Raw genomic sequence first — 25,979 nt, 5'->3', positions numbered from 1 at the left:
TGGAAACTGCAGTAATTCCAGTGTGTTAGTTTGGATGCATTATTTGCTGCATACTGCAGTTATTCTGCACTCATACTGCAATAGTGTTTCGTAAGGGTGACTCCATCTTGGATTGATGGTTCGGCATTGTCTGTCGGTGTTCCACTGACCATGTGCGACATAAACACTTACAAGCCTAGCTAGAACAGGCTTGAATAAGCAGTGGGTGCACTATCACTTAAAAGATACAACAGGCTTCATCAGGAATCAAGGTGAGACCCCGATGCAGACTGTCAATGTAACAATGTTTACTATCACTTACAAGATACAACAGGCTTTATCAGGAATCAAGGTGAGACCCCGATGCAGACTGTCAATGTAACAATGTTTATTGTAGCAACAGGGGCAGGCAAAGACAGGTCAAGGCAGGCAGGGGTCGATAATCCAGGGTAAGGCAAATGTACAGGATGGCAGGCAGACTCAGGTTCAGGGACAGGCAGAGTTCAGTAATCCAGAGGTGGAGCAAAGGTACAGGACGGCAGGCAGACTCAGGGTCTGGCAGAGAGGTCAGGCGGGCGGGTACAGGGTCAGGACAGGCAAAGGTCAAAAACCAGGAGGACGAGGAAAGAGAGGCTGGGAAACGATAGGAGATGACAGGAAAAATGCTGGTAAACTTGAACGAACAAGACAAACTGGCAACAAACAGACAGAACACAGGGAATACCCAGGGAATAATTGGGAAGATGGGTGACACCTGGAGGGGGGGGGGTGGAGACAAGCACAAGGACAGGTGAAACAGAGCAGGGAATGACCCCCCCCCCTCTTAGGGACGCCACCTGGCGTTCCACCTGGGCGGATACCTGGTTGACTGGGGTGACGGCGGTGAAAGTTGGCGATGAGGGCCGGGTCCAAGATGTCTTTAGCGGGAACCCAGCACCTCTCCTCCTCTAACCCTCCCAGTAAACCAGGTACTGGAAACCCCTGCCCCATGGTCGAACCCTCAGGAGGCGCCTCACGGTGTATGCTGGCTGGCCACCGATGACACAGGCTTCCGGGGGTGTAGCTGCGGCCCTATAGCAACGTGCCAATGCCTCAGGCTTGACCTTCTTGGATACCGGTCGGTGCTGCAGAAGCGAAGTGGCCCGGGCCTTACTGAACCCCTCCCGGAGGTCCTGGTAGTCTGCAGAGCTGGCGGAGAGGTCCCGGGGCAATTTCCAAGCCCCCAGGAAGACGTCCCGGCAATGAGTGTGGCATGACGGGCTCCAGCCCACAATGGCACCAGTAGCCCAGTCAATGGAGGGATTGTGTCGCTGGAGCCAAGAGAATCCCAATACCACGGGAACCTGCGGAGACTCAACCAGCAGGAATTGGATAGCCTTGCTGTGGATCCCCGACACTCGTAGGTTGACCCGGCCTATAGAGCGCCCGTCCAGCGTTCTACCACCCATGGGAATGGAGAGGGGTTGAGTGGGGATGCCCAGCTTGGACGCCAGGGTAAAGTCCATGAGACTCACATCGGCCCCCGAGTCGATGAGTACCTAGAGAGACTTGGACTGGTCGCCCCACAGCAGGGTGGCATAGAGAGGGGGGTGAGTAAGGGGAGAAGAACAATTATCTTTAAGACCCACCAGTGTAATCACTCCTACAGATGAGCTAGGTCACTTGAAGGGACAGGTAGACACAAAATGACCGGCAGTGTCGCAATACAGACAACTCTGGGTTTCAAATCTGCGTACGCTTTTGGCTGGAGACAGCCTAGCCCTGCTGAGCTGCATCGGCTCGGGAAGAGGTGAATCGGTAGAATCCGGAGGCTCTTGGAGGGACTCGGGTAAGCTCGTATCCTCTCGTGGACGTAGACGCCGGGGACCTCCGGAGTTTATCAGCTGCAAGGTGGGATCCTTGAGTGAGCGATTGGGACCGCAATCAGACCTCTTCTCCCTCCTACGTTCCCGTAGCCGACCATCGATCCGGAGGGTTAAAGCGATGAGTGAGTCGAGATCCGTCTGTAGTTCTCGGGCTGCCAGCTCATCCTTTACCTCCTCCGTTAATCCATGCAGGAATGTGTCGAACATCGCTTCCGGGTTCCAGGTACCCTCCGCTGCTAGCGTGCAGAACTCCACCGCATAGTCTGCCACACTGAGGTTGTCCTGCCAAAGCTGGAGTAACATCCGGGCAGCCTCTCTCCCGGACACCGGAGCCTTAAACACCTTTCTCACCTCCGCCACGAATACCTCCAGCCTGAGGCAGACGGCGTATTGTTGCTCCCACATCGCCGTGGCCCAGGCGAGTGTCCTCCCGGACATCCGCATAATAATATACGCTATCGTCGAGCAGTCTGAGGGGAACGAAGAAGGCTGCAGCTCAAAAACGAGGGAGCACTGAGAGAGAAAGGCCCAGCAGGTTCTGAAATCTCCATCATAGCACTCCGGGGGAGGTAAGCGGGGTTCCCGGGAAACCGGGGTGACGGCGCTGCTACCAGCCAGGTTACAGAGAGGCTGGGAGGTTACCGTTGTGGTTGGCTGCCTAGTAGGCAACCCACGGACTTGCTCCCGCAAAATATCCAATGCTTGGTCGTGACGTTGGGCCGTGGCCTGGAACCCCTCTATCACAACGCAAAGCAACTCCTCATGCCTACCAATGGTGGCTCCTTAGGAGGAGATGGCGTAGCGGAGCTGGTCCAAGTCTGCTGGGTCAGTCATGGACAGTTCGTACTATCAGGAATCAAGGTAAGACCCAGATGCAGACTGTCAAATTAACAGTGTTTACTGTAGCAACAGGGGCAGGCAAAGACAGGTCAAGGCAGGCAGGGGTCAATAATCCAAGGTAAGGCAAAGGTACAGAACGGCAGGCACGCTCAGGGTCAGGCAGAGAGGTCAGGCGGGTGGGTACAGGGTCAAGACAGGCAAATGTCAAAAACCAGGAGGACGAGGAAAGAGAGGCTGGGAAACGATAGGAGCTGACAGGAAAAATGCTGGTAAGCTTGAACGAACAAGAAGAACTGGCAACAAACAGACAGAGAACACAGGTATAAATACCCATGGGATAATTGGGAAGATGGGTGACACCTGGAGGGGGGGGGGGGGTGGAGACAAGCACACGGACAGGTGAAACAGATCAGGACGTGACAGGCTTGAGTAAGCAGTGGATGCACTATCAATATCCACCTTCATAATACGGATATAGCCTGAGCTAGAACGTGAAGCTAACTGAAAGCAGGCTAGCTTTATACAGTAAGCCTAAGTAGATCTAGCTTGCTTCATAGTATACCCCTTAGATCCTGACAAATGCTTAAGACGGTTTTTGGGGGGGTATTTAAGCTCTGAAGATCAATTCCCCAAGTTCATCAGTAGTTATCTTGAACCTGTTCGCAAAAAAAAGAAAAAACATAGTGGGAAATACAGAAATACTTCCTTCTACTTCGCTGGGATCAGCTCATCCAAAATGTAGGAATACAAACTTGAAAACACTGATTATCATGACAATTTAGTTCACGGAGTGAAACTACCGAACAGGATGTAGCCTTCATTCCATATTGTCCATTTTACTTTGACCTGTCCTGTTTTTGGTATATAGTGTCATACATCAAAGCACATATTTATTTGATTGGGTGCTATTTAGGCCAATGGATCGGAGACATGTTATATACATACATATACTAGCCGGCAACCACCTGGTTACTCAATCCTGCACCTTAGAGGTTGCTGCCCTAACTATATACATAGACATGGAATCACCGGTCACATTAATAATGTTAAATACAGTGCCTTCGAAAAGTATTCAGACCCTTTGACTTTTTCCAGATTTTGTTAGGTTTATTCAGCCTTATTCAAAAATGTATTCAATTGTTTTTTTTACCCCTCATCAATCTACACTCCATACCATAATGACAAAGCAAAAACAGGTTTTTTGAAATGTTTTCTAATTTATTAAAAATAAAAAACATATTACATTTACATAAGTATTCAGACCTTTTACTCAGTACTTTCAAATCAAATCCAATTTAATTGGTCACATACACGTGTTTAGCAGATGTTATTGCGGGTGTAGCGAAGTCTGAGGTCCTGATAGCTCTGGAGCAGGTTTTCATCAAGGATCTCTCTGTACTTTGCTCCGTTCATCTTTACCTCGATCCTGACTAGTCTCCCATTATCTGCTGCTGAAAAACACTGGACCAAACGTTTATAAAGGTAGACCAAGGTAATATGATGCTGCTACCACCATGCTTCCCCGTAGGGATGGTGCCAGGGTTTCCTCCAGATGTGACGCTTGACCTAGGTAATGTTATCTGACATGTTGCAGGTACAGTAGACCAAAAGTTTATAAAGGTAGACCTAGGTAATATGATATGACATACTGTATGTTATAGATATACTGGACCAAACGTAAGGTAGACCAAGGTAATATGATATGACATACTGTATGTTATAGATACACTGGACCAAACGTTTATAAAGGTAGACCAAGGTAATATGATATGACATACTGTATGTTATAGAAACACTGGACCAAACATTTATAAAGGTAGACCAAGGTAATATGATATGACATACTGTATGTTATAGATACACTGGACCAAACATTTATAAAGGTAGACCAAGGTAATATGATATGACATACTGTATGTTATAGATACACTGGACCAAACGTTTATAAAGGTAGACCAAGGTAATATGATATGACATACTGTATGTTATAGATACACTGGACCAAACGTTTATAAAGGTAGACCAAGGTAATATGATATGACATACTGTATGTTATAGATACACTGGACCAAACGTTTATAAAGGTAGACCAAGGTAATATGATATGACATACTGTATGTTATAGATACACTGGACCAAACGTTTATAAAGGTAGACCAAGGTAATATGATATGACATACTGTATGTTATAGAAACACTGGACCAAACGTTTATAAAGGTAGACCAAGGTAATATGATATGACATACTGTATGTTATAGATACACTGGACCAAACGTTTATAAAGGTAGACCAAGGTAATATGATACGACATACTGTATGTTATAGAAACACTGGACCAAACGTTTATAAAGGTAGACCAAGGTAATATGATATGACATACTGTATGTTATAGATACACTGGACCAAACGTTTATAAAGGTAGACCAAGGTAATATGATATGACATACTGTATGTTATAGAAACACTGGACCAAACGTTTATAAAGGTAGACCAAGGTAATATGATATGACATACTGTATGTTATAGATACACTGGACCAAACGTTTATAAAGGTAGACCAAGGTAATATGATACGACATACTGTATGTTATAGAAACACTGGACCAAACGTGTATATCTCACCATCACTCAGCTTTGAATTGAATTGAATTAATTTGGGTTAATTAATACAACAATATACAACAATATGTAATATATTCCCAGAGGATGGCAAAGTATTAATTAAAGTGTGTAAAGGACACTGCTTGTGATTTTAAGAGAAGAGAGAACCAGTACATCACAGACAGTAGTTGATAGCACCCAACCAGAGCTTCTAACTACATCGTTTTAGACTGCCTTCTGGCATGTTTGGAAAGCATATTTGCTTATTTTAAATGGGTCGAATCTACGTATTATTTGGTTTGGTTGAATAGTGAATATTTTTTACCTCAGCTGCATTACCCACTCCAGTCAGCAGATGGCAACGTGTGTATTTTTTAGTCGGGGGATGCTGTGTGACGTATAAACCAGTGGACGGACGGTACGCTTCTTTGTTCAAAACAAGCCTGGTAAGGGAGAACTTGGGCAACTTGCTAAACATAGTCGAATTCGAGACACGTTCTGTGTATATTAGACACTGTTTTTTTTTAAACACACGCACATGTCTACGTGTTAACCCGTTTTATTCCATATAGTTAGCTAGCTATTTTAGCTAATGCTAAACAGCTAATGCTATCTAGCTAGTTAACATCCCCGACCATGAGCTCACTAAGCTAACGTTACTCCCTCACCTTCTAAAGAAGAGGAGGTCTGCTGGACGGATAAAGAAGCTTCAGTGAAAGAGGAGAAGGAAGAGGAAGCTGTTACGTTGTTTTGTCGGGTAGGTGGCTTGCTAAGTTAGCATTAGCAACTAACCTAAGGTTAATTCTATCTACCTAGTTAACGTCCCCGACTATGAACTCACTAAGCTACTCCCCCACTTCTAAAGAAGAGGTGGTCTGCTGGTCGGAGAAAGAAGCTCTGGGACTGAACATCATTGTAAAAGAAGAAGAGGAGGATATTAGAGTGAAAGGAGAGGAAGGTGAAGAAGAAGATGCAGAGTTTGGAGTGAAGAAGGAGGCTGTCACAGTGAAAGAAGAGGAAGATTTCAAAATAATAAAGGAGGAAGAGGAGGCTATTACATTGAAAGAAGAAGATGTTATAGTGAAAGAAGAGCTAGAACCTTTTAGAGTGGAAGAGGAGGATATCTCAATAAAAGAGGAAGATGTCTTGGGAGTGGAGGAGGAGGAGGAGATTGAGACTGAAGATCTGATTGACACAAGTAAGTACAATCTTAAAAACAGGGGCACAAACTCTGTCTGCAGTTATTGAACCAAAGTGTAGTTTTAAAGGGGCAGGCATTCTACTGAGGTTCTACACATACCATGATGTCAAACTCAACCTTTTATATTTTTCAGTGATGAAGACATGGATGTCTCACGGGTGGGGTTGTGTATGCAAAATGGGTCAACTTTGAGCACCTCGATCTCCTGAATATTTTGGCATTCAGGTCAACAAAAAATAACTTCCTGACCTCTTCTACCAGGGGGACAAACGGTTGGAAGGTTCCATTCAAATCTAAAGGGGTACAGTTAAAAAAATCACTTCATTAATATGGAACGACCCTGTTGTTTCTTCTATTAAACTGTTTCCTGTATTCACTTGGCTATTCATTTGGGGGCTCCCAAGTGGCGCAGCGGGTCTAAGGCACTGCATCTCAGTGGTAGATGTGTCACTACAGACTGTAGTACGATTCCAGGCTGTATCACAATTCGATTCCAGGCTGCGCACAATTGGCCCAGCATCGTTGAGCGTCTTTTACCAGAATGCTAACAAATTTAGCACAAGTAATACGGAATTTCCATGGAGGCTGCTAGCTAAATATGCTAACGAGCGTAAACGAAAATAAAAACAAATTGCAAAGACAGGCAATCCAGCTCATAAGGTTATACTTTATATAGGTAGGAGCTACAGAATAGTTTTTTTTTCTGGTGAGTTTGGACATTTTGCAAGTGAACGTGAACGAGAGGCATTGTCCAAATGAACAGTGTTTTGATCCATGCTTGTCTGAAGGAAGAACATTACTGGCTCTAAAGCAGCATGTGTACACACAGTGTCTGTGTGGAGTCTGGAGTCACTAGGGCAACGGGCCCGCCTGCTCTGAGAAGATGGGGGAGGAGCAGAAGGGCTTAGAACAGAGAGGAGGGGAAAAAAACAAAATCAAAAGATACTAGTGGCAGCTGTACAGATGACTCATCCAAATGGCTTTGACTTCTCAAACACGACAGAAAGCTTACACAATATGATGCCCAGTCACCTTATTAATTAAATAAAGTACTTAGATAACTAGCAAGTTAAACGTAGGGGTTTTGCGTTAACGCAGAATTCTTCATTTTCCACACAGGAAAAGAGAAAGCGTAAGAATGATTATCTTGCTGCGTTTTGTGAACACAGATCTACAATGATTGTTGTTGTCATTTCGGCGTCAGACACATTTGGTGCTTCAGTTGCACTGCTCCACTCAGATGAGAATTCAGGAACTGGCGTTCTGTCGGCAGACGTTCTGTCGGCAGGCGTTCTATCGGCAGGCGTTCTATCGGCAGACGTTCTATCGGCAGGCGTTCTGTCGGCAGACGTTCCATCAGCAGACGTTCTATCAGCAGACGGCTGACTGATGTGGAGCGACTTTTATCCGGTACTTTTCTCGGTGTAGCCTACTTTTCTCAGGTAAAATGCCAGATTAACTTCAAGCAAAACATTAGAAAATGTAGCTGGCTACATTCTCTCTATGCTAAACATTAGACATATGATGGCCATGTATCGTTTTTGCAAAAAAAAAATACCTTGCTTTTTCATTGTAAGCTCATTTACTTGTGTGGCTGCCAGCCAAATAGCATTGAACTTCTGTTGTCATCTAATGAAAATGAAGCTATTAGTTACACGTCCCTGGTCATTCTATATATATAAAACGGGACCCCTGTCAATACACAGTTGGACACACCAACCCCCCCCCCCCTCTTTCTCCCTTGGTATTTACAAACAAACACCTGACTGGCTCAACTGTTCTGGAGAACTATGCTAAGCTTCAGAATGTAAAATAATGTGACTGGTTCAACTGTTCTGGGGAACTATGCTAAGCTTCAGAATGTAAAAAAACATGACAGGTGACATGAGGTACGCGATCTGCTCTATCTCCTCTAACACATTGTGCAAGTTGACTGCAGGTATTTACTTAAAAAGTAGCTACAAATATTAACATGTATAGAAAAACTTCAAATAAATAGTTTAAAGTATTGATGGTACTGTAGAGATTGTTAAAGATGCAAAGAGTGGGGGCCACCAACAAAATGGCTTTGATACATGTGTCTTTTGACTTTTAAATTAATTATATGTGGCCTATATATAGAGTCCTGGACAGAGTCCTGTCTATTAGTAGCTGTGGATGGTGGGGAACATTAAATATAGAGTCCTGGACAGAGTCTTCTCCATCAGTAGCTGTGGATGGAGTGGAACATTAAATATAGAGTCCTGGACAGAGTCTTGTCCATCGTTCGCTGTGGATGGAGGGGAACATTAAATATAGAGTCCTGGACAGAGTCTTGTCCATCAGTCGCTGTGGATGGAGTGGGACATTAAATATAGAGTCCTGGACAGAGTCTTGTCCATCAGTCGCTGTGGATGGAGTGGAACATTAAATATAGAGTCCTGGACAGAGTCTTGTCCATCAGTCGCTGTGGATGGAGGGGAACATTAAATATAGAGTCCTGGACAGAGTCTTCTCCATCAGTCTCTGTGGATGGAGTGGAACATTAAATATAGAGTCCTGGACAGAGTCATCTCCATCAGTCTCTGTGGATGGAGTGGAACATTAAATATAGAGTCCTGGACAGAGTCTTGTCCATCAGTCGCTGTGGATGGAGGGGAACATTAAATATAGAGTCCTGGACAGAGTCTTGTCCATCATTCGTTTCAGGTTAAGAGCGTTGGGCTAGTAACCGAAAGGTTGCTGGTTCGAATCCCCGAGCCAACTAGGTGAAAAATATGTCAATGTACCCTTGAGCAAGGTACTTAACCCTAATTGATCTGGATAAGAGTGTCTGCTAAATGACAAATCATGTAACAATTTCAATATAATAATGTATTCGGTTTCACAATAGTTTAATTTCTAAGTACTAAAACATGGGTAGTGGTCCTAGAACAGAGGTCACAAGGTCAAAGGTCAGTCAGCTAAAAACCTGCCTCTATGAAAGCAAGGTTCTGGAGTGTTATTATTATTTGTATTATATTGGCCACCAAGTAAATAATAAATAAATGAAAACTGCCCTCAGGTTATTACCAGTCTGGATTAAACCTCATAGGAAGACAGTTTTATCATGTGGAGGTTTCATTCAGGTCTCTGTTTAACTAAATACTCAGTGTTTCATTGAGGGATCTAGTCTAGATTAAACCTCATAGGAAGACCGTTTTACCATGTGGAGGTTTCATTCAGGTCTCTGTCTTAGTATTTAGCTAAATACTCTGTTTGTCTTTGGCAGGAGAGAGACCAGATTCTCACTCTGACAGCGGGAAGAGTTCTTCAGTGGCACTAGACTCAGAGACGCCCAAACCAGCAAGACAACATCACTGCTCCCACTGTGGAAAGAGTTTTTGGTGGTTAGGGCACCTTAGACACCATAAGAGAACGCACACAGGGGAGAAGCCCTACCAATGCTCCCAGTGTGGAAAGAGGTTTACCATGTTAGGGAACCTGAAACAGCATGAGAGGACACACACTGCAGAAAGGCCTTTCAAATGTTCAAAGTGTGGAAAGAGTTTTACATGGTTACGGTACCTGAATAAGCATGAAGAAATACACCTAGTAGGGAGGAAGACCTGCCAATGCTCTCAGTGTGGAAAGAGATTTACTACGTTAGGGTACCTGAAAACACACAAGAGAATACACTCCGGAGAGAAGCCTTACCAATGCTCCCAATGTGGAATGACTTATAACCAGTTAGGGAACCTGAAATCACATGAGAGAATACACACTGGAGAAAAGCCCTTCCAGTGCTCCCAGTGTGGAAAGAGATTTACTGGTTCAAAGAACCTGAAATTGCACGTGAGAATACATAGAGATAAACATACAAATACACAGGAGGGGAAGGAGGAGGAGGAGAAGACATACCACTGCTCTCTTTGCGGAAAGACATTTTCCCGGTCAGAGGACCTGAAGTCACATGAGAGAATAGAGAGACTGTGTTCCGACTTGTGTTTTTGACTTAGAATGTGTTTTTCTTCAAGCCACATGAAATCAATATTGTACACTGAATACACCAAACATTGGGATCACCTTCCTAATATTGAGTTGCACCCCCCTCCCCCCATTTTGCCCTCAGAACAGCCTCCATTCATCGGGGCATGGACAACAAGATGTTGAAAGCGTTCCACAGGGATGCTGGCCCATGTTGACTCCAATGCTTCCCATAGTTGTGTCAAGTTGGCTGGATGTCCTTTGGGTAGTGGACCATTATTAGATACACATGGGAAACTGTTGAGCTTGAAAAACCCAGCCTGGCACCTACTACTATACCCAGTTCAAAGGCAATTAAATCTTTTGTCTTTCCCATTCACCCTCTGAATGGCGCGCACACACACACACACAAACCAGGTTTAAAATGTTTTCGTTAACCTGTCTCCTCCATTTCATCTAAACTGATTGAAGTGGATTTAACAAGTGAGCTCAATAAGGGATCAAAGCTTTCATCTGGACTCACCTGGTCAGTCTATGTGATGGAAAGAGCAGTGTTCTTAATGTTTTGTATACTCAGTGTATATATGCTTGCCCAAAAAATTGGCCTATTTTTATTTTACCTCAAATCAGAATGTATTTTGTTTTAATTATTATCTTTGATCTGATACATGTATAATCCCTCATATTAATTATTATCTTTGATCTGATACATGTATAAACCCTCAGAAATGAATTATTATCTTTGATCTGATACATGTATAAACCCTCAGATATTAATTATTATCTTTGATCTGACACATGTATAAACCCTCAGATATTAAGAGGTTAATTATTATCTTTGATCTGATACATGTATAAACCTCAGATATTAAGAGGTGAATTATCTTTGATCTGATACATGTATAAACCCTCAGATTTTGCTCGTTATATGATTTGGACATGTAATGTAAAGTATTCAATAGATTAGTATAACTTGCATTTTGTGATTCTATAGTTGAATTTAGTCGTTTTCTTTCATTCAGTTAATTTGTGGATGTGTAAGTGAAATGTGTAAATGTCATGGTCGCTACGCTGCTTGCTTAGCGAGTAGCGCACCACTTCGTCCTGATTTGACACCGAGGATCAAACCCAGGACTTCTCTGCCTTGATAGCACACGTGACCACCCTCCTGAATCGTCTTACCAGTCGACGCCACCGCAACGCTAGCGATTCCTTGGCGCAAGAGGGTACAGTCCAGGCTGAGGAGTGAGTTTTTACACATTTGCTCCATGTAAGAGTGTGCAAAGCTGTCATCAAGGTGAAGGGTGACTACTTTGAAGAATCTCAAATATAAAATGTATTTTGATTTGTTTAGCACGTTTTTGGTTACTACATGATTCCATATGTGTGATTTCATAGATTTGAAAACCCTGTAAATAAAAACCCTGGAATGATTAGGTGTGTCCAAACTTTTGACTGGTAGTGTACATCTACATGATGTATTGTTACACCACGTAGGAGCAGTATAGACCTAGTCTGTTCATTATATACATCTACATGATGTATTGTTACACCATGTAGGAGCAGTATAGACCTAGTCTGTTCATTATATACATCTATATGATGTATTGTTACACCACGTAGGAGCAGTATAGACCTAGTCTGTTCATTATATACATCTACATGATGTATTGTTACACCATGTAGGAGCAGTATAGACCTAGTCTGTTCATTATATACATCTACATGATGTATTGTTACACCATGTAGGAGCAGTATGGACCTAGTCTGTTCATTAATACATCTACATGATGTATTGTTACACCATGTAGGAGCAGTATAGACCTAGTCTGTTCATTATGTACATCTACATGATGTATTGTTATACCATGTAGGAGCAGTATAGACCTAGTCTGTTCATTATATACATCTACATGATGTATTGTTACACCATGTAGGAGCAGTATAGACCTAGTCTGTTCATTATATACATCTACATTATGTATTGTTAAACCATGTAGGAGCAGTATAGACCTAGTCTGTTCATTATATACATCTACATGATGTATTGTTACACCATGTAGGAGCAGTATAGACCTAGTCTGTTCATTATATACAATAATTAGGAGCAGTATAGACCTAGTCTGTTCATTATATACATCTACATGATGTATTGTTACACCATGTAGGAGCAGTATAGACCTAGTCTGTTCATTATATACATCTAAACTCAGCAAAAAAAGAAACGGCCCTTTTTCAGGACCCAGTCTTTCAAAGATAATTTGTAAAAATCCAAATAACTTCACAGATCTTCATTGTAAAGGGTTTAAACACTGTTTCCCATGTTTGTTCAATAAACCATAAACAAACAATTAATGAACATGCACCTGTGGAACGGTCATTAAGACACTTACAGCTTACAGACGGTAGGCAATTAAGGTAACAGTTATGAAAACTTAGGACACTAAAGAGGCCTTTCTACTGACTCTACTTTCTACTGACACCAAAAGAAAGATGCCCAGGGTCCCTGCTCATCTGCGTGAACGTGCCTTAGGCATGCTGCAAGGAGGAATGAGGACTACAGATGTGTCCAGGGAAATAAATTGCAATGTCCGTACTGTGAGACGCCTAAGACTGAGCTACAGGGAGACAGGATGGACAGCTGATCGTCCTCGCAGTGGCAGACCATGTGTAACAACACCTGCACAGGATCGGTATATCCGAACATCACACGTGCGGGACAGGTACAGGATGGCAACAACAACAGCCTGAGTTACACCAGGAACATACAATCCCTCCATCAGTGCTCAGACTGTCCGCAATAGGCTGAGAGAGGTTGGACTGAGGGCTTGTAGGCCTGTTGTAAGGCAGGTCCTTACCAGATATCACCGCCAACAACGTTGCCTATGGGCACAAACCCACTGTCTCTGGACCAGACAGGACTGGCAAAAAGTGCTCTTCACTGACGAGTCGCGGTTTTGTCTCACCAGGGGTGATGGTTGGATTCACGTTTATCGTCAAAGGAATGAGAGTTATGCCTGTACTCTGGAGCGGAATCGATTTGGAGGTGGAGGGTCACAGCATCATCAGACTGAGCTTGTTGTCATTGCAGGCCATCTCAACGCTGTGCGTTACAGGGAAGACATCCTCCTCCCTCATGTGGTACCCTTTCTGCAGGCTCATCCTGACATGACCCTCCAGCATGACAATGCCACCAGCCATACTGCTCGTTCTGTGCGTGATTTCCTGCAAGACAGGAATGTCAGTGTTCTGCCATGGCCAGCGAAGAGCCCGCATCTCAATCACATTGAGCACGTCTGGGACCTGTTGGATCGGAGGGTGAGGGCTAGGGCCATTCCCACCAGAAATGTCCAGGAACTTGCAGGTTCCTTGGTGGAAATGTGGGGTAACATCTCACAGCAAGAACTGGCAAATCTGGTGCAGTCCATGAGGAGGAGATGCACTGCAGTACTTAATGCAGCTGGTGGCCACACCAGATACTGACTGCCACTTTTGATTTTGACCCCCCCTTTGTTCAGGGACACATTATTCCATTTCTGTTAGTCACATGTCTGTGGAACTTGTTCATTTTATGTCTCAGTTGTTGAATCTTGTTATGTTCATACAAATATTTACACATGTTAAGTTTGCTGAAAATAAACACAGTTGACAGTGAGAGGACTTTTTTGTTGTTGTTGCTGAGTTTATATGGACAGTGCCCTGCTCTCCTAACACTGCAATGATATTAAACTATTTGGACAGTGGTGTGAAAAAGTATTTGCCTTATGATAATAAATCCTCACATAATGCTGCCCCAAATACAATGAAAACTTCTCCCACCCAGTGGCATATGGGTTATTTATGTGAGTGTTGGTGTTGCCACATGAAGCAGTACCCACTTTGCAAAAGGCAACATGGACAGATAGGACTCTACCTGTGTAGAGCACATGCCCCTTTACCCTTCCAGGCTCTAAAGTGCCCTTTTGGGTGGTGGTATAATTTGTATAAATGTTTTGTTGATCTTAGACCATGCCTCCATACAGACACCTACCAGATGTTTGATGAGTTCTAGAACACACCGGGAGGGATCTTAGACCATTCCTCCATACAGAATCCTACCAGATGTTTGATGAGTTCTAGAACACACCGGGAGGGATCTTAGACCATTCCTCCATACAGAATCCTACCAGATGTTTGATGAGTTCTAGAACACACTGGGAGGGATCGTAGACCATGCCTCCATACAGACTCCTACCAGATGTTTGATGAGTTCTAGAACACACCGGGAGGGATCTTAGACCATGCCTCCATACAGACTCCACCCAGATCCTTGATATCCGTCGGTCTGCGCTTTTGGACAGCTCTCGTTCAATTCAAACCACAGGTTCTTAACGGGGTTTGTTCCGGAGACTGAGATGGCCTTTGCAAAATGTTGGTTTGTAGTCAATTAACCATTTCTATGTGGATTTTGATGTGTGCTTGGGGTGGCAGGCAGCCTAGTGGTTAGAGTGTTGCTAGATCGAATCCCCGAGCTGACAAGATAAAAATCTGTCGTTCTGCCCCTGAACAAGGCAGTTAACCCACTGTTCCTAAGCCGTCATTGTAAATAAGAATTTGTTCTTAACTGACTTGCCTAGTTAAATAAAATAAAAATGGTCTATCTGGATGATCCATTTGAAGCCAAGTTTCAGCCTCTTGTCAGAGGAAACCAGATTTTGGCCAAACATTTCCTGGTACCAGGTAGAATTCATGATGCTGTTGACCGTAACCAAGGCCTTAGGACCAGTGGAAGCGGAACAGCCCCATAACATCAAATATCCCCGACCATATTTTACAGTAGATATGAGGTTCTTTACTGCGCATTCATCTATCCTTCGATGCCAAACCCACCGCTAGTGTGACTAGCCAAAGACCTCCATCTTTGTTTCATATCCCCATATTACCTTTTTTCCAATCCAAGTGCCAAACCCACCACTGGCTCCAACGCTGTTTAGCTCCAGGTGTTTACATGTGTTGGTTACTCTCACTAAAGGCTGTTTTTTTTCTGGCAACCCCTCAAGAGCCTACTGGCACGGAGGTGGCGTCTAATTGGAGATTCAGTGACCCCAAGATGACCAAGTTCTGGAATTCTAATGGGAGATTCAGACTTGGTGACCCCAAGATGACCAAGTTCTGGAATTCTAATTCCATATGGGAGATTCAGAGACCTTGTGACCCCAAGATGACCAAGTTCTGGAATTATACTGGGAGATTCAGAGACCCCAAGATGACCAAGTTCTGAAATTCTAATTCTAATGGGAGACTCAGAGACCCCAAGATGACCAAGTTCTGGAATTCTCCAACTGTGGCCCTTCCTGCACCATCCTCCTCAGTGTGTGTGGAGACAAGATACACTTGTGTCCTTTACCAGGCAAGTTTACCACTGTTCCAGTGGTTTTAACTTATTCCTTATTGCCCTCGCTATTGTTTTTTGCCCATTGCCTGATTTATGAAGGTCAACAACCATTTGTCTCTTTTCGTTTGTGAGTTATTTGCCCTTCCCAATGCACTCACTACTGTAAGTGGCTCTGGATAAGAGCGTCTGCTAAATGACTCACTACTGTAGAGGCTCTGGTTAAGAGAGTCTGCTAAATGACTCACTACTACTGTAAGTCTGTCTGGATAAGAGAGTCTGCTAAACGACACCATCTACTGTAAGTGGCTCTGGATAAGAGAGTCTGCTAAATTACTCACATGTCAATGTGATGGCAGATGGATTTTTACATGCGTTACCTAACTTTTATACCCCAGTGGCACAGGAAGACATGAACTGTAAAAAAAAAAAAAAGTTTAAAAAAGTTTAATGTTGTGGAAATTCAACACCAGGGACGCCTGCAGTCAATTTTAAACGAGTCACTTTATTATCACGGCCCGGGAAGGTTCACAAACTCAATCCAAGCTTGATGAAAAGGGTGTTCCCTTTCAGCCCTTATATACTGCTACACAAACAAGTCATATAAGCATGATTTACATTATTAACGTTGGTTCCTGCATGTGACTGACTGATACCTCACGAGGCTGAGATACTTCTTTTGTCCCACAGAGCAATGTTCTGGGCCGTACTGCTAAATTGCATATGGTTTACTCCCATCTACAATCAGTGTGTATAATGAGTCAGTCACTCTCATGAACCGAACCAAGACATGTAATTACAGAGCAACATTATTCTAAACATACAATTTGATACACAGAGAGAAAATGTCCCATCAGAATGTTAACATTGTGATAAAAAATGAAATCTACATTCATGTAGATTTCATTTTTTATTTTATTTAATTAACAAGAATCTTTACGGGTGCCAATAAATGAAAGCTAACATTTTTTTAACTTTTGTTATTTTTTTTACTTGTTAAATGAATTTTTTTTCTCCGAGCAAATGTATTTGTATACACCACAATTCCCCCCCAAAAATTCAGCATACAATATTCAGCTCAGTACTTGTATTATTGATCTTAAACACATCTTTATCAAGGGTGCCAATAATTTTGGAGGTGGTTATTCCGGGGCCTTAACTGGTCTTAACAACGTTAGGTCTTCTCCCCTCCTGTGTGTGTTCGGTCAAACTCTTTCCACATTGGGAGCATTGGAAAGGTTTCTCTCGTGTGTGTGTCATTTCATGCTTTTTCAGTATCCCTAAATAGGTAAAACTCTTTTCACACAGGGAGCAGTGGAAAGGCTTCTCTCCTGTGTGTATTCTCGCATGCATTTTCAGGTTCCCTAACTTGGTATAACTCTTTTTACACTGAGAACATTGGAAAGGCTTATCTCCTGTGTGTGTTCTCTCATGCTCTTTCAGGTGCGACGACTGGATAAATCTCTGGCCACACTGAGAGCATTGAAAAGGCCTCTCTACAGAGTGTGTTCTTTCATGCACTTTTAGATACCCTAAGTGTCCAAAACCCATTCCACACTGGGAGCAATGATAAGGCTTCTCCCCTGTGTGCGTTCTCTTGTGTTCTTTCAGGTGCTTTAACCTGATAAATATCTTTCCACACTGTGAGCAGTGGTGTCGCCTCACTGGTTTGGACGTCTCTGGATCGGGTTCTCCTGAAGGACTCTTTCCTCTGTCAGAGTGACAGTCTGATATCGCTCCTGTCAAAGAAAAAACAGAATATTTGGTTAAACAGCGAGACCTGACTAAAATCTCAACATGATTAAACTGTCTTCCTATGAGGTTTAATCCAGACTAGATCCTTCAATATAGTTTGGATCCTGGGTGCTGATTGGTTGACAAGTGCTAGTTATTTACGATAATAAATAACGGTTCCATTTGAATTATCCATGTACATCCACTGTCCCACAGCCCAGCCAGGTAATTCATCAACTGTATCTCCATTGTCCCACAGCCCAGCCAGGTAATTCATCAACTGTATCTCCATACTGTCCCACAGCCCAGCCAGGTAATTCATCAACTGTATCTCCATTGTCCCACAGCCCAGCCAGGTAATTCATCAACTGTATCTCCACTGGAAGAAGAAAATAGACATTCTTATCCCATGCAAGATAATAACCATTTGACTCAAACCTGTAAATGAATAACACAGTGTTAAGGGCTGTTTCCCGGCACTCCGGCTTCGCAACACGCCGAAGAACAGCCCTTAGTGTTACTCACCATAATCCACAGGTTGTCGAGTTGCTTCAATGAAATAACTGGTGGCCAGTTCCTTTTACAACATTTAATCCAGATCAAAATAATCCTCGTCTTGATTCGGGTTTTCTTCATCATTTGTAAATCAGACATGAGTTGGTGGTAATAACAGGTTAGATGATGTGGTGTCATAGATATTTTAAATCAGATCAGTCTGTCTTATCTTATATCACAACAATAAAGGACCTAATGATCTCATGACACCATTGAGATTATAAAAACACTAATGATTGTAGCGCTTCAAAACATGTTTTAAAAAATATATATATAATTTGCTCATGGGTTGTCGAGTATAGAGTAGAGACTGAGCAGAGCACTACAGAATGAGATTTGGAAAAATATAATGTAAAGCATTTAATCCATTAACGTTTTGTTGGCTGACCCCACTATTTGTAGCTTTAACAATTCCTAAAAGTACAGAACAACATATTCAAGTGTAGAATGCCCTTTTTAAAAACACACATTAGTAAAACAACTGCAGAGTTTGTGGCCCTGTTTTTTAGATGGTACTTACTGGTGTTAATCAGATTTCCAGTCTTCTCTTCCTCCACTCCAAAAACGTCTTCCTCATCCAATGTGACAGTGATCTCCCCCTCCACTCCAACATCCTGCTCTTTCGCTTCCTCCTGTTTCACTCTGAAAGCGTCTTCCTCTTCTTTCACTGTTACAGCCTCACCCGCTACTTCTTGTTTGACGGTGACAGCCTCCTCTTCCTCCTCCTCTTTCACCGTCCAGCAGACCTCCTCTTCTTCAGCAGGGGGAGAGTAGCTTAGTGAGCTCATGGTCAGGGATGTTAGCTGGCTAGGTAGCATTAATGACACGTCAAGTGCTACTGCTAATTTAACCAGCTAGCTAACTACTAGCAACGTAAAATGCAATTATATGCGACAATTAGCTAGCTATATGACATACGTGTGTTTAAAACAGTGGCTAATACACACCGAAAGTGTCTAATGAGCTTTAACGTTTTAGCTATATTGGCTAGCAAGCTACCGTGGCTGATAACTAGATCAGCGTCCCGTTAGCAACACAAAAAAAGTACTTCCGGGTCACGGAATTTTGGAAGATTTTCTAAATAAATGTCCCACACGTAATTACGTGTGGAAAGGTGTCAATGACCTGTATTTATTCATTATATGTGATAAGTAATTGTCTAAACATGAACAATTATTTATATTTGTAACATGTGCATTAAATATGGGTTTTAAACCATGTTCCAAGGTCAAATAAATGGCCACAAATAAATGGCCATATTTCGTATTGTCTTTATAAAGCAAAACATATTGCGGATGCCGCAGCAAAAGTATTGTAGGGAATACTCAGTAGGGTTTGTAGAATATATATACTGTATATTCCTCAATGTTAATGGATGAGTCTTGGGTGGATGAGTCTTTGAACATATTCCAATCAGTAGTCGCAAAGCAATCCTGAGGCATTGAGTACGCCTCCTCTGTCCAGCGCCTCACAATTCTCTGTTTTGGTTGTTCCCTGGAACAGAGAGAAGTGAACTAATTGATTCGAAAATGTGGGGGTGAGTGATGGCTTTATACTTGTCAAGGATGTTTGTATACCCGTGGGTCCAGCACACTATTTCCTCATTGGACAGGAGACATGATAATGGTACTTTGGGAGCAGGGTCAACTTTATAATAAGCTAATGCTCCTCTAGCCAAATTTGAACATATTCTTTAGCATAGGGCTTTTATTTTCTGCAAAATCCCACTAATCCCATTGTAAGCAAGCTTCTAGCCTTCAGCTCAAAGAGAGGGCAAAGAGGAGTGACTGTCAGCTGATCACAAAGGTCAGATGACATAACAATAGAGCTCCTTGGCCACACCAGTGGTAGGTTTGGCGTTGAAAAATAGAAGCATATGCAGAAAAGTACCGCATATCTACGGTAAAAATATGGTAAGCTAAGGACCCTGGGACTGAACACCTCCCTCTGCAACTGGATCCTGGACTTCCTGACGGACTGGCCCCAGGTGGTGAATGTAGGCAACAATACATCCACCATGCGTACCCTCAACACAGGGGCCCCTCAGGGGTGCGTGCTTAGTCCCCTCCTCTACTCCCTGTTATCCCACGACCGCATGGCCGAGTACAACTCCAACACCATCATTAAGTTTGCCGACGACATGTCGGTGGTAGGCCTGATCACCGATGACGATGAGACAGCCTATTGGTACCAGCACAACAATCTCTCCCTCAACGTCAGCAAGACAAAGGAGCTGATCGTGGACACACCAACACAGTCGTGAAGAGGGCACACAGCCTGGGTTCGATCCTCGAGAGACCCATGAAGGCGGTGCAAAATTGGCCCAACGTCGTCTGGGTTAGGGGAGGGTTTGGCCGGCCGGGATGTCCTTCTTCCCATCGGGCTCTAGCTACTCCCATGGGCGCCAGTTGTAATGTGTTTCCTCCGACACATTGGTGCTGCTGGCTTCCAGGTTAAGCGAGCAGTGTGTCAAGAAGCAGTGCCGTGTTTCGGAGGACGCGTGGCTCTCGACCTTCGCCTCTACCGAGGCAGTACGGGAGTTGCAGCGATGGGACAAGACTAACTACCAACTGGATACCACGAAATTGGGAAGAAAAAGGGGTAAAGAATTAACAAAAAAAAAAAAAACGTTATACAGGTGCACCATTGAGAGCATCTTGACTGACTGCATCACCGCCTGGTATGGCAACTGCTCAGCATCCAACTGCAAGGCGCTAGATGTTTTCCCTTCACAATAACAGCCCTTATAGTTGACCGGGGCAGCTCCAGCAAAGTAGAGATTTGACGAACTGACTTGTTGGAAAGGTGGCATCCTATGACGGTGCCACATTGAAAGTCACTGAGCTCTTCAGTACGGGCTATTCTACTGCACAATGTTTGTCTATGGAGATTGCATGGCTGTGTGCTCGATTTTATACACCTGTCAGCAACGGATGTGGCTGAAATAGCCAAACCCACTAATTTGAAGGGGTGTCCACATACTTTTGTATGTAGTGTACTTTTGCCATGTAGTGTACATCTACAGTTTAAAACACAAATGTGTTTAAAGTGCTCCAATGTTTAGGCTGTTTGCTATCAAGCTACCCAGGTTGCTGAAAAAGGGTCCTGTGCTGTTCACTAGATTTTACGTCACGCAAGAAGCATCATCTGAAAGAAGCACTTCGTCATCTTTTGACTTCTTCTTTGAGATTTGGTTGGCAGATCACATCCATACACCGCCCCCTACTGTACTGGAGTGTGAGGCCAGTCACGGCCTACCTACATTAAATTCTCTTAATTTGTCCTGTTCCTCTAAGAAAGTGAAAGAGCCCTAGACACCACTTCCCTCCCTCCACTAAACCACCCTAACCCCAACTAGCCTCTAACCCTCTATAGCCCTAGACACCACTTCCCTCCCTCCACTACACCACCCTAACCCCAACTAGCCTCTAACCCTCTATAGCCCTAGACACCACTTCCCTCCCTCCACTACACCACCCAAACCCCAACTAGCCTCTAACCCTCTATAGCCCTAGACACCACTTCCCTCCCTCCACTACACCACCCAAACCCCAACTAGCCTCTAACCCTCTATAGCCCTAGACACCACTTCCCTACCTCCACTACACCACCCAAACCCCAACTAGCCTCTAACCCTCTATAGCCCTAGACACCACTTCCCTCCCTCCACTAAACCACCCAAACCCCAACTAGCCTCTAACCCTCTATAGCCCTAGACACCACTTCCCTCCCTCCACTACACCACCCAAACCCCAACTAGCCTCTAACCCTCTATAGCCCTAGACACCACTTCCCTCCCTCCACTACACCACCCTAACCCCAACTAGCCTCTAACCCTCTATAGCCCTAGACACCACTTCCCTCCCTCCACTATGCCACCCAAACCCCGTCGTCTCTCTAACCCTCTATAGCCCTAGACACCACTTCCCTCCCTCCACTACACCACCCTAACCCCAACTAGCCTCTAACCCTCTAAAGCCCTAGACACCACTTCCCTCCCTCCACTACACCACCCAAACCCCGTCGTCTCTCTAACCCTCTATAGCCCTAGACACCACTTCCCTCCCTCCACTACACCACCCTAACCCCAACTAGCCTCTAACCCTCTATAGCCCTAGACACCACTTCCCTCCCTCCACTACACCACCCTAACCCCAACTAGCCTCTAACCCTCTAAAGCCCTAGACACCACTTCCCTCCCTCCACTACACCACCCAAACCCCGTCGTCTCTCTAACCCTCTATAGCCCTAGACACCACTTCCCTCCCTCCACTACACCACCCAAACCCCAACTAGCCTCTAACCCTCTATAGCCCTAGACACCACCTCCCTCCCTCCCTCCACTACACCACCCTAACCCCAACTAGCCTCTAACCCTCTATAGCCCTAGACACCACTTCACTCCCTCCACTACACCACCCTAACCCATACGAGCCTCTAACCCTCTATAGCCCTAGACACCACTTCCCTCCCTCCACTACACCACCCAAACCCCAACTAGCCTCTAACCCTCTATAGCCCTAGACACCACTTCCCTCCCTCCACTACACCACCCTAACCCCAACTAGCCTCTAACCCTCTATAGCCCTAGACACCACTTCCCTCCCTCCACTACACCACCCTAACCCCAACTAGCCTCTAACCCTCTATAGCCCTAGACACCACTTCCCTTCCTCCACTACACCACCCTAACCCCAACTAGCCTCTAACCCTCTATAGCCCTAGACACCACTTCCCTCCCTCCACTACACCACCCTAACCCCAACTAGCCTCTAACCCTCTATAGCCCTAGACACCACCTCCCTCCCTCCACTACACCACCCAAACCCCAACTAGCCTCTAACCCTCTAAAGCCCTAGACACCACCTCCCTCCCTCCACTACACCACCCTAACCCCAACTAGCCTCCAACCCTCTATAGCCCTAGACACCACTTCCCTCCCTCCCTCCACTACACCACCCTAACCCCAACTAGCCTCTAACCCTCTATAGCCCTAGACACCACTTCCCTCCCTCCACTACACCACCCTAACCCCAACTAGCCTCTCTAACCCTCTAAAGCCCTAGACACCACTTCCCTCCCTCCACTACACCACCCTAACCCCAACTAGCCTCTAACCCTCTAAAGCCCTAGACACCACTTCCCTCCCTCCACTACACCACCCTAACCCCAACTAGCCTCTAACCCTCTAAAGCCCTAGACACCACTTCCCTCCCCTCCACTACACCACCCTAACCCCAACTAGCCTCTAATCCTCTATAGCCCTAGACACCACTTCCCTCCCTCCACTACACCACCCTAACTCCAACTAGCCTCTAACCCTCTAAAGCCCTAGACACCACTTCCCTCCCTCCACTACACCACCCTAACCCCAACTAGCCTCTAACCCTCTAAAGCCCTAGACACCACTTCCCTCCCTTCCACTACACCACCCTAACCCCAACTAGCCTCTAACCCTCTAAAGCCCTAGACACCACTTCCCTCCCTCCCTCCACTACACCACCCTAACCCCAACTAGCCTCTAACCCTCTAAAGCCCTAGACACCACCTCCCTCCCTCCACTACACCACCCTAACCCCAACTAGCCTCTAACCCTCTATAGCCCTAGACACCACTTCCCTCCCTCCACTACACCACCCTAACCCCAACTAGCCTCTAACCCTCTATAGCCCTAGACACCACTTCCCTCCCTCCACTACACCACCCTAACCCCAACTAGCCTCTAACCCTCTATAGCCCTGACACCACTTCCCTCCCTCCACTACACCACCCTAACCCCAACTAGCCTCTAACCCTCTAAAGCCCTAGACACCACTTCCCTCCCTCCACTACACCACCCTAACCCCAACTAGCCTCTAACCCTCTAAAGCCCTAGACACCACTTCCCTCCCTCCACTACACCACCCTAACCCCAACTAGCCTCTAACCCTCTAAAGCCCTAGACACCACTTCCCTCCCTCCACTACACCACCCTAACCCCAACTAGCCTCTAACCCTCTATAGCCCTAGACACCACTTCCCTCCCTCCACTACACCACCCTAACCCCAACTAGCCTCTAACCCTCTATAGCCCTAGACACCACTTCCCTCCCTCCACTACACCACCCTAACCCCAACTAGCCTCTAACCCTCTATAGCCCTAGACACCACTTCCCTCCCTCCCTCCACTACACCACCCAAACCCCAACCCCATCCAATCTCTCTAACCTTTTCACACAATCTCTCCCTATCTACACCACCCAAACCCCAACCCCATCCAATCTCTCCCTATCTACACCACAGTTCACAAAATATCAACACACACGCCACCGTTTTCCTCCACTAAACACTCATCCCCACAGACCTGTTTCCTGTCTCCCTAACATCCACAACATGGCGTTCAGACCTGTTTAACCAAACCATATCTACTCTGTTCAGACCTGTATAACCAAACCGTATCTACTGAGTTCAGACCTGTTTATCCAAACCATATCTACTGTGTTCAGACCTGTTTAACCAAACCATATCTACTGAGTCCAGACCTGTTTAACCAAACCATATCTACTGTGTTCAGACCTGTATAACCAAACCATATCTACTGTGTTCAGACCTGTTTAACCAAAGCATATCTACTGTGTTCAGACCTGTTTAACCAAAGCATATCTACTGTGTTCAGACCTGTTTAACCAAACCATATCTACTGTGTTCAGACTAATCAAACCATATCTACTGTGTTCAGACCTGTTTAACCAAACCATATCTACTGTGTTCAGACCTGTTTAACCAAACCATATCTACTGTGTTCAGACCTGTTTAACCAAAGCATATCTACTGTGTTCAGACCTGTTTAACCAAACCATATCTACTGTGTTCAGACCTGTTTAACCAAACCATATCTACTGTGTTCAGACCTGTTTAACCAAACCATATCTACTGTGTTCAGACCTGTTTAACCAAACCGTATCTACTGTGTTCAGACCTGTTTAACCAAACCATATCTACTGAGTTCAGACCTGTTTAACCAAACCATATCTACTGTGTTCAGACTAACCAAACCATATCTACTGTGTTCAGACCTGTATAACCAAACCATATCTACTGTGTTCAGACCTGTATAACCAAACCATATCTACTGTGTTCAGACCTGTTTAACCAAACCATATCTACTGTGTTCAGACCTGTTTAACCAAACCATATCTACTGTGTTCAGACCTGTTTAACCAAACCATATCTACTGAGTTCAGACTAACCAAACCATATCTACTGTGTTCAGACTAACCAAACCATATCTACTGTGTTCAGACCTGTTTAACCAAACCATATCTACTGTGTTCAGACTAACCAAACCATATCTACTGTGTTCAGACCTGTATAACCAAACCATATCTACTGAGTTCAGACCTGTTTATTAACCAAACCATATCTACTGTGTTCAGACCTGTTTAACCAAACCATATCTACTGAGTCCAGACCTGTTTAACCAAACCATATCTACTGTGTTCAGACCTGTTTAACCAAAGCATATCTACTGTGTTCAGACCTGTTTAACCAAAGCATATCTACTGTGTTCAGACCTGTTTAACCAAACCATATCTACTGTGTTCAGACTAATCAAACCATATCTACTGTGTTCAGACCTGTTTAACCAAACCATATCTACTGTGTTCAGACCTGTTTAACCAAACCATATCTACTGTGTTCAGACCTGTTTAACCAAACCATATCTACTGTGTTCAGACCTGTTTAACCAAACCATATCTACTGTGTTCAGACCTGTTTAACCAAACCATATCTACTGTGTTCAGACCTGTTTAACCAAACCATATCTACTGTGTTCAGACCTGTTTAACCAAACCATATCTACTGTGTTCAGACCTGTTTAACCAAACCATATCTACTGATTTCAGA

General features: G+C 44.5%; 1 protein-coding gene across 2 annotated transcripts; it reads right to left on the bottom strand.

The window, feature by feature from the left end:
- Positions 1 to 16,307: 16,307 nt before the first annotated feature.
- LOC120041417 (gastrula zinc finger protein XlCGF17.1-like) lies at positions 16,308 to 19,106 on the bottom strand. Of its 2 annotated transcripts, XR_005475888.1 has the most exons (3): positions 18,613 to 19,106; positions 18,063 to 18,167; positions 16,308 to 17,916 (listed from the first exon to the last, which is right to left on the bottom strand). XR_005475888.1 is itself a non-coding variant. In XM_038986365.1 (2 exons), the coding sequence occupies exons 1-2, from the start codon at positions 18,908 to 18,910 to the stop codon at positions 16,959 to 16,961; spliced, it is 882 nt and encodes a 293-aa protein (XP_038842293.1). In that variant the 5' UTR covers positions 18,911 to 19,106; the 3' UTR covers positions 16,308 to 16,958. The 2 variants fall into 2 exon arrangements, 1 of the variants encoding a protein (XP_038842293.1); XM_038986365.1 differs by lacking the exon at positions 18,063 to 18,167 and having other exon boundaries at positions 16,308 to 17,542.
- Between the last annotated feature and the right edge of the window lie 6,873 nt (positions 19,107 to 25,979).

This window comes from Salvelinus namaycush, unplaced genomic scaffold (genome assembly GCF_016432855.1).
Source record: "Salvelinus namaycush isolate Seneca unplaced genomic scaffold, SaNama_1.0 Scaffold463, whole genome shotgun sequence".
Classification (NCBI taxonomy): Eukaryota; Metazoa; Chordata; class Actinopteri; order Salmoniformes; family Salmonidae; genus Salvelinus; species Salvelinus namaycush.
This window is presented reverse-complemented; position numbering and strand designations above follow the sequence as displayed.